The sequence below is a fragment of the Carlito syrichta genome, unplaced genomic scaffold (assembly GCF_000164805.1).
Source record: "Carlito syrichta isolate Samal-C Ts95f unplaced genomic scaffold, Tarsius_syrichta-2.0.1 Scaffold111560, whole genome shotgun sequence".
Lineage (NCBI taxonomy): Eukaryota > Metazoa > Chordata > Mammalia > Primates > Tarsiidae > Carlito > Carlito syrichta.
The window spans coordinates 1-9,266 of NW_007055656.1; the positions used below are offsets into that span (position 1 = coordinate 1).

The 9,266-nt window shown below is 50.5% G+C and overlaps 2 protein-coding genes across 2 annotated transcripts; one reads left to right on the top strand and one right to left on the bottom strand.

The window, feature by feature from the left end:
• Positions 1–406: 406 nt before the first annotated feature.
• On the top strand, positions 407–6,404 carry STAT2 (signal transducer and activator of transcription 2; the record flags this gene model as incomplete). Its single annotated transcript, XM_008070266.2, has 6 exons — positions 407–540; positions 1,411–1,547; positions 1,721–1,903; positions 2,127–2,184; positions 4,373–4,695; positions 4,970–6,404. Coding segments are annotated over 6 exons (978 nt in total), but the record flags the coding sequence as incomplete, so codon positions are not given.
• Positions 6,405–7,501: 1,097 nt separating this feature from the next.
• IL23A (interleukin 23 subunit alpha) lies at positions 7,502–9,029 on the bottom strand. Its single transcript, XM_008070192.1, has 4 exons — positions 8,705–9,029; positions 8,397–8,495; positions 8,079–8,225; positions 7,502–7,972 (listed from the first exon to the last, which is right to left on the bottom strand). Exons 1-4 carry the CDS (start codon positions 8,864–8,866, stop codon positions 7,811–7,813), a joined length of 570 nt encoding a protein of 189 aa, XP_008068383.1. The 5' UTR covers positions 8,867–9,029; the 3' UTR covers positions 7,502–7,810.
• Between the last annotated feature and the right edge of the window lie 237 nt (positions 9,030–9,266).

Consider the following 9,266-nt stretch of genomic DNA (forward strand, 5'->3'; position numbering starts at 1 on the left):
TGGCTGCTTCTGGCTACTGCAGCCTCGACCTGCTGGGCTCCGGCGATCCTTCCGGCTCAGCCTTCCAAGTAACTGGAACTACAGACGCACGCTACCACGCCTGGCTATTTTTTAAAATTTTTTATTGTAGAGATGAGGTCTCGCCAAGTTGCCCAGGCGGGTCTCGAACCTCTGGGCTCAGGCAATCCTCGCCTCTGCCTCCCAAAGTGCTGGGCTCAGGCAATCCACTCACCTTAGCTCAGGCAATCCACTCACCTTAGCTTCCCAAAGGCGCGGGATTACAGGCTGAGCCACTCACCTCAGCTTCCCAAAGGCGCGGGATTACAGGCTGAGCCACCGAGCCTGGTTAATGAAAACATTTTTTTAAAAAACCTGGCCTTTCTCACATCCCTCCTTCCCTGCTAAGGCAAACTCCTCTTCTCCTAACTTTCTATTCCTTCCTCAGCGAGAGAGCCCCCCTGGCAAGCTACCATTCTGGACATGGCTGGACAAAATTCTGGAACTGGTGCATGACCACCTGAAGAATCTCTGGAATGATGAGTAAGGCCAGGATCAGCCTTCCCGCGCAGGCCCTGGCTATCTGGGCTTGAAAGTGGACTCTGTCGCCCTCGTGTGGCAAGCAGACAGAGCAAAAATGGGGGAGGTCATGGCCCCTGCCCTTTGTTATCCGAAAAGTGTGGCCAGCATTGGTGAAGCATGGAGTCCCAGAGCCTGTAGGGTGCTTTTCGTTAATTCTCTCATTTAGACCTTAACAATCATGCTGAGTGGTGGGTTTTGCCACCTTCATTTCAAGTGAGGAGACTAAATCTCAGAGAGGTTAAACAATATACCCAAGGGACAGAGTTGATATTCAAACCCAAGACCCACTCTTTTCACCACCCAACCTACCCATTTGTAAAGCACTTGGCCTTCAAAAGTGCTGTTCATGGCTCAGCGCGGTGGCTTACAACTGTCATCCAGCACTTTGGGAAGCCAAGGTGAGAGCATCGCTTGAGCCTAAGAGTTTGAGACCAGTCTGGGCAACATGGCAAGATCTCGTCTCTACAAATAGTGGGTTGTGGTGGTGCACACCTGTAGTCCCAGCTACTCAGAGGCTGAGGCAGAAGGATCGCCTGAGCCCTAGAGATTGAGGCTGCAGCAAGCCATAATTATGCCACCGCCCTCCAGCCTGGGCAACAGAGTGAGATCTGGTCTCAAAAAAAAAAGTGCTGTTCACCTGTGTGATCTTACTGGACCCCTGCAACCCTTTGAACTCTGGGAGGGCGGATTCAGGAAAGTGAAGTGACTTGAACAAGATGGAAAAGTTTCTAAGTGGCAAGGTGAGGTCCAAACCCTGGCGCTCTTTCCCCTTAGGAAGGGAATGGTGGGGAGGGGGCCGGCTGGGTCTCACAGCTGCTTTCTGGGCTCCAGCTACATCATGGGGTTCGTGAGCCGGAGCCAGGAGCGCCGGCTGCTGAAGAAGACCGTGTCGGGCACGTTCCTGCTGCGCTTCAGTGAGACGTCAGAAGGGGGCATCACCTGTTCCTGGGTGGAGCACCAGGATGATGGTCAGTCGTCCTGCCCTGTGGTTCCCAAGCCTCTCCCCTCCTAAGCCCCTCACCCTGGGCATCCCTGTCTCTGTCCTGAATCCCTCTGCATGTCTGGGGGCGGGCAACCAGGATGGTGGGGGGGGGCTCCCAGGCCCAGCCTCCCGCCTCAGGCCTGCCTGCTCTCACTCCAGATAAGGTGCTCATCTACTCCGTGCAACCCTATACCAAGGAGGTGCTGCAGTCACTCCCGCTCACTGAGATCATCCGCCACTACCAGCTGCTCACGGAGGAGAACATCCCTGAGAACCCACTGCGCTTTCTCTACCCCCGAATCCCCCGGGATGAGGCTTTTGGGCGCTACTACCAGGAGAAAGGTGGGAATTGTTGCTATTCCCCATTGGGGGGGATCCTCAGACGTCCCTAAATCCAACTCTCCTTTCACCCACGGGAAGACTGATATCTGGCGAACTTATGGGGTTTGCCCATGGCTAGCTGTCAGTTAGTCAAGTGTGACTGTCAGAAGTGTCAGTACTGGGGGACCCCTGGGCTGCATCCAGCCTACTGATCTCCCTTACCTCCTGTGTTTGCCCCCAACAGTTAATCTTGAGGAACAGAGGAAATACCTGAAACATAGGCTCATTGTGGTCTCTAACAGGTGAGATGTGATCACCCCTCCTCCCTAATCCTTTCCTGCTAGGGACTCTAACCCGCCCACTCTCAGGCTTTCCAGCCTTCTCTTCCTCCTGACCCACCCTCTCCAGCCCTCTAGTTTTTCCTCTTCTAGTCTCTCTCCTCTCTCATGTTTTTCTGCTGCCATCCTGAGGTCACTTCCAAAGGGGTTTCCAGATAATAATGGTCACAATCACTGGTGTTAATGGCACCTACATGATTCGAAGCATGGAACTAGATTTTTGTTTTGTTTTGTTTTTGTTTATTTGTTTGTTTTGAGTTGGAGTCTCACTCCATTGTCCAGGCTGGAGCAGTGGCATGCTCACGGCCACCCCAGTATCGACCTGCTGGGCTCCAGCAATCCGTCCACTTCAGCCTTCCAAGTAGCTGGAACTACATGCATGTGCTACCATGCCAGACTAATTTTTTGATATATTATAGAGACAAGGTCTCACCAAGTTTTCCACTGGTCTCGAACCCATGGGCTCAGGCAATCCACTCACCTCAACCTCCCAAAGTTCTGGGATTACAGGCTGAGCCACCAAACCAGCCATGAATCTAGTATCTTCACATCATCAGGCATTAACGTCTCATGACTTCAGGTGGTGGGCTGGAGGTTGTCATGGTAGTAAGATAACAATATACCAATAAACATGCCTCCTGGTGGTGTGCTGGAAGTCGTTATGGGTGGCCAATAGCAGTGTATCAATACAAATAGATTGTTAGCAAGACTAGACAAACTTAAGGGATTCTGTGTAATTACTGGTTTTGTTTTTTTTGAGTTGGAGTCTCACTCTGTCGCCCAGACTGGAGGGCAGTGGCACATTCCCGGCCACTGCAGCCTCAACCTGCTGGGCTCTGGTGATCCTTCCGCTTCAGCCTTCCAAGTAGCTGGAACTACAGGCATGTGCTACCACACCCAGCTAATTTTTGTCTTATTGTAGAGATGAGGTCTCGCCAAATTGCCCAGGCTGGTCTAGAACCCAGGGGCTCAGGCAGTCCACTCACCTCAGCCTCTCAAAGTGCTAGGATTACAGGCTGAGCCACTGAGGCCAGCCAATTATCAGTTTTTAAAACTATTTTTCTTATTAATGATTATAGGATAAGGCCGGACATAGTGGCTCACGCCTATAATCTCAACATTTTGGGAGGCCAAGGTGAGAGAATTGCCTGAGCCCACAGGTTCGAGACCAGCCTAAGCAACTTTTCGAACCCTCATCTCTACAATAAATCAAAAAATTAGCTGGGCATGGTGACGTGTGCCTATAGTTTCAGCTACTTAGAAGGCTGAGGTGGAAAAATCGCCTGAACCCAGCAGGTTGAGGCTGTGGTGGCCGGTAGCATGCCACTACCCTTCAGGTTGGGTGACAGAGTGAGACTCCAACTCAAAAAAAAACGATTATAGGATAAAAGGACATGTGGGCCATGTAAACTTGTAGCAAGGAAATGTTAAGGGATGAGGCCTAAGCAAAATGGTTGTGCTGATTTAAAATGGCTATGTTATATTTTTAATTTCTAAGATTTCCTCTTTTCATGAATCTTCATAATAGCCCCGTGAGGTTGACACTGTTTTTGTTTTTTTTGTTGTTTTTTTTTTTGAGTTGGAGTCTCACTCTGTCGCCCAGACTGGAGGGCAGTGGCACATTCCCGGCCACTGCAGCCTCAACCTGCTGGGCTCCGGCAATCCTTCCACCACAGCCTTCCAAGTAGCTGGAACTATAGGCGTGCGCTACCACGCCTGGCTAATTTTTTTGATTTATTGTAGAGATGAGATCTCGTCAAGTTGCCCAGGCAGGTCTTGAACCCACGGGCTCAGGCAATTCACTCACCTCAGCCTCCCAAAGAGCAGGATTACAGGCTGAGCCACCAAGCCTGGCTCTTCTTTCTAAATAAACTATATTTTTAATAATAACTATTATTATTATTATATATTGTTTTTCCCATTTACAGATGATAAATCTGAGGCTCAGAGAAGCTAGGTAACTTGCCTGAGGTCACCCAGCTAGTAAACGATAGGATTCAGACTCTAGCAAGCATGATTCCAAAGCCCATGCTCCTTGGCCCTCTGCTCTACTGCTTTCATGTGCTAGAGAGACAGCCTGTGCTCACTCTACCATTCCCTACTGCACTCAAACCACTGATCCCCACCTCTCTGCTGGTCTTGGGGTATCCAGACAGGTGGATGAAGTACAACCACTGCCGGAGCCTTTGCTTGGACCAGAACTGCAGCCATTGAAGCTGGAACCAAGGCTGGCGCCAGAGCTAGAGCTAGACCTGGGGATAGAGTCCCTGCTGGAGGCAGGCCTGGACCTGGGGTCAGTGCTAGAGTCCAGTCTGGAGCCCATGCTGGAGCCCACACCAGAGTCTGTGCCGGAGCACATACCATGTGTGGTATCACAAGGAGTGCCAGAGCCAAACCCAGGACTGATGTCACAGCCAGTGCCAGAGCCCGATTTGCCCCAGGACCTGAGACACTTGAACACTGAGGGAATGGAAGGTAAGTGATGAGATGGGGAAAGGGAAGAGGGTACACATTCCCTTCCCCACCCCCCCTTCTGCATTACTGAAAAGGCTGAGCTCCAAGGAGAGAGGCTCATTCCCTGGCAATCCCTTTTATTGGGAATTCCCCATGCCTTTTTGCACCTCCTTGTTCCTCCATCCCCCAAGTTCCCTGTCAGGCCCCGTCCAGGCCTTTCCTCCTTCACTTTTCCTGCTGGACTGGGGACTCCCAACTAAGACCAGGGCCTGACTTCTCTCTCTGGATTACCTAGTCTTCAGAAACTCTGTCGAGATCGAAGAAATCATGCCAAATGGTGACCCACTGATGGCCAGCCAGAACGTCTCCGATGAAACTTATGTCTCCTATCCCAGCCATTTCTACACGGATGGACCCTTGATTCCGTCTAACTACTAGGAACTGTTTCCTCTGTTCCTTTCGTACCTCTTGCCCCCACACCATGATGTTGCTCCCCAAGGATGGGAAATTAGGCACGTGTCCCTTCTAAGCTGGGTGGACCCTTCAAACCCAGGCCTGTGTGACTCTGTTGGGGTGAGAGATGAAAGCATGACACAGGCATGGAAGAGACAGCAGGATCAGAACAGATGCTGACCATACTTCTGAATAGAATCCTGGAGGCAACCTGCTGTGCCAGGAGGAGCAGTGGTCCAGGAGGCAGGCCAGGGTAGCTGGGGGTCCTTGGAGGGTTCACAGTAGTGGCTTCTTTCCAGTATGGTAGGACTTCAACATGTTAATAGCTGATAAGGCTAATCTGGTGCACACTTGCCACTGGCCCTTTTGGTGGGGAGCACAGACACCGGATAGGACTCCATTTCTCCCTTTTGATTCCTTTATATGTGGATAACTTGTCCTGTTTTCCTCCCTTCATTCCTGACTCAAGTCCTAAATCTTCTTTTCCTGCAGGAGCTGAGAGCTTTCTGCCTCAGCCCTGCCATGTGAAGCTCCACCCTGAAGGAGACAAGAGGTGAACCTCTTTACCATGTCTTTGCTCTGCCCATTCCTCCCCCCATAAAATGATCCTGCCTACCTAACTTGCCTGTGAAGCTTTGCATAATAATTTATGTTGGCTAGTGTCCATTTTCCCAATGCTTAGGAGACAGATTGCTCCTGGCAGGGTTGGTGGGGTTGCTGGGAATTTATGACTTGCTCTTTATAGTATTGGACAGTTTGGTGTTTGTACAGAGGAAGATAAGCCCTAGGTCTTAGATTTTTCTCTATTATGATATCATTCCCTTTCTTTTATACTTACATATTGTTTATCTGAAAGAAATGTTTATATTCCACCCTGTGTCCAGGTCCCTGGACAAAGGCCAATTTTCTGGAATGCAGAACCTTGAAGGTTTACATAGGACTCTGGACTGGTTAAGTGTGGTGACTCATGCCTGTAATCAGAGCACTTTGGGAAGCTGAGGTGGGAGGATTGCTTGAGGCCAGGAGTTCAAGATCAGCCTGAGCAACATAGTGAGACCTTGTCTCTATTAAAGGGGAAAAAAAAAGGACTCTGGGCAACCTTACACCTTAGCCATTTCCAGGGAACCCTGGAGGTAACTGCCATCTCTAAAATGTGCATCTGGTGTCTCTTGGGTATAAGCGAAAATGAGGCCCTGCAACATGTGGCTGTTTCCTGTCTGTTCAAAAAAGAGCCCTTCTGAGCAGAAATGGCTAATAAACTTTGTGCTGACCTGGAAGTGTTTCATCTCTGAACTTCTTTACTTCTCTGCTCACAAAAACTAATGTCCTTGGGGATACCAACAAACCATGTAGGAATGAGGTAAGCAAATTGTGGCCTCTTTTCCACACACCCTTGTATCCCCTTCTTATCATGTTTCCTGCCACTTAGACTCTTCCATGGGGGCCTGTGAGCTATATCTGGAGGGAGGGAGGAGTAGTTTCTATAACTACCCCAATGTTACTCAGCTGGCTGGTGGCAAAACCAAGATATAAACATGGGTCTGTCTGACTCCAAAGTCCACACTTTTCTGATGCTGCAACTGTGGAAAAAAAAGGAAATAATCACTAGCCTCTTCCTCTCCTTTTTTATCCAAAGACCGTTTTGCTCCCCTTGAGTAACCAAACTCCTTTTAAAGGAGAATCCCATTGGGTAGGGAGATTTACCTTCACCTCCCTGGAATGCCCTTCCTGCTTGAAACTCAGATAGGATTTGCAGTGATTAGGGGTCCTATCTTTTGCCATATATACTCTTAGCCAAGAAAGCAGGGAAGGCAGCCAGGTGCAGTGGCTCAAGCCTATAATCCTAGCACTTTGGGAGGCGGAGGCGAGAGGATTGCCTGAGCTCAGGGGTTCAAGACCAGCCTGAGCAACATGGTGAGATTTTTTTTTTTTTATCTCTACAATAAATTAAAAAATTAGCCGGGCATGGTGGCACATGCTTGTGGTTCCAGCTACTTAGAAGGCTGAGGCAGAAGGATCACCTACCCTGCAGGTCAAGGCTGCAGTGGCTGTGAGCATGCCACTGCACTCCAGTCTGGGTGACAGAATGAGACTCTGACTCAAAAATAAAGATAAAAAAAAGCAGGGAAGGGAACATTAGATCAGGGAGCAGGGGATACCTAAGTGTGACCCATTTCCTAATCTCAACTCCTTATCATGCTCCTCTGTGTGTCCAGCCATGTAGGGATTAATACCTAAAGGATCCCAGTTATTCTATACACCAGAGATCATGAGGAAATATCACTCTCCACTGTAGTCCTTTAGAGCAGAGTCCCTGGCCCTACTTTTCCATCTGTTTCTCTTTCCCAATCGAGACCAAAAATTACACTCATAGAGTCACATAAATAAGCCTTTATTGAAAAAAGTACATAATTCAGTATAAATATAATAAATACTCTTCTTCTCCAAACTGCTCCCATGAGGATAAATCATCCCCAAATGTCCTTTCCCATCTAATAAATATTCAGCTTTGTCACAGGTCAACATCATAAGTCAGTCAGTACTGGTAATTTTTCAACATGTGCAAGTCCCATTAGAATGGATGGACTAAGTAATTTGCTGGCTCACAGGTACCTGGGGTGGAAGGTGCATCTTGGCATTGCTGAGACGTGGAGATCTGAGTGCCATCCTTAAAACACTGGCATCAGGGGCTCAGGGTTGCTGCTCCGTGGGCAAAGACCCGGGCAGCTACAGCCACAAAGGCCTGGAGGCTACGAAGGATCTTGAAGCGGAGAAGGAGGCGCTGCCATGGTTGGCTGGGGCTGGGGTGCAGAATCTGCTGAGACTCCCGGTGGTAACCTTCAGGCTGAGAAGACACAGCACTCCGTCAGAGAGGACTCAACATGCTTAACTCTCTGGCCCCTGTCTCTGACACCTGCAAGCCCCCATCCTCCAGGCCCCTAGGTTCGTACCTGCAAGAGCTGGCTGAGGCCCAACAGAGAGGCATGAAGCTGGCCCACAGGGCCGTCAGGGAGCAGAGAAGGCTCCCCTGTGAAGATATCCGATCCTAGCAGCTTCTCATAAAAAATCAGACCCTGGTGGATCCTTTGCAAGCAGAACTAGGGAGAGAAGAAAGCGATGAAAGAAGTTGGAGACGTCTTCCTACTCCATTCACTAAAGACCCACCCAGCAACTCCTTTCCATTTTCAGACACAACTTCCAGTTCACCATGGTGCCAGCCATGTTCCCAGTCCCCTTGCCTTCATGGCCCAGCCTCATCTTGGCGGTACCTGACTGTTGTCTTTGAGTCCTTGGGGATCACAGCCATCCGCACACTGGATATGCGGGACATCACTTGTAGTCTCTTCATCTCCCTCTTCTCTTAGATCCTGGAATGGAGAAGGGAGTGGGAAGAATGAAGAGGATGAGCACTTCTGAAACCCACCTGGACCCTCAGGCCCAGGACTCTCCCAGGATCCTCACTCTCTGTCTTCTCTCACTCCCTGTTGGCCTTCAACCCACCAGCTTCCCCCCACAGCCAGAGTCTTCCATCTCAGCTTTGAAGAGGCTCCTGCTGGGCCCCAGGGGCTGCACTCACCGTGTGTCCCACAGGCGGATGTGCACTCCAGGCCAGCGTGCAGAGCTTCTGCGACAGCTGCTGGCACTGAGCCCACGACAGGCTGCTGTCCCCAGGCACAGTCCGGCCCTGAGCTGTCCAGGCCAGCAGCGCCAGCAGCATCACGGCTCCGCTCCCTGGCATCTCGCTGCCTGCTCACAAGGCTGGCTGACTCCGTGCCCTGCACCAGTCCTTGTGGAATCTCTGCCCACTTCCACTTGCTCTGAGCCTGGTTCCCTCTATTCTCTCTGGCTTGGTTCCCTCTGCTGTTCACCGAGTTTCTGAGCTGCTTCCTGTTGTTTTTCTCCCTTTGTCTCCAGGTCCCTTTTTAAGGTCCCTGCACTGTAAGGCCCGCCCTTTATGCTAGCAGGTGACTCACAGCAGGTGGGATTCCCCTCCCTGCATCATCCCCCTCCATGGGGAGCCCAGGTATGCAGCCCCAGCTCCAGGGGAAATGAGTGTGTGGCTACTGTGGCTGGCAGCCTGGGATGGGACGCATATGTAATGCTCTCCAGGAATCGAAAAGGCTTTGGGGGGGGAGAGT

Excerpts from the sequence above, each read along its gene's own strand:
- IL23A (XM_008070192.1), bottom strand. The coding sequence starts at position 8,866 with ATGCCAGGGAGCGGAGCCGTGATGCTGCTGGCGCTGCTGGCCTGGACA. Across the intron at positions 8,496-8,704 it reads ATCCGCCTGTGGGACACACG|GATCTAAGAGAAGAGGGAGA; the intron begins GTGAGTGCAGCC and ends TCTCCATTCCAG. Across the intron at positions 8,226-8,396 it reads GACTCAAAGACAACAGTCAG|TTCTGCTTGCAAAGGATCCA; the intron begins GTACCGCCAAGA and ends TTCTCTCCCTAG.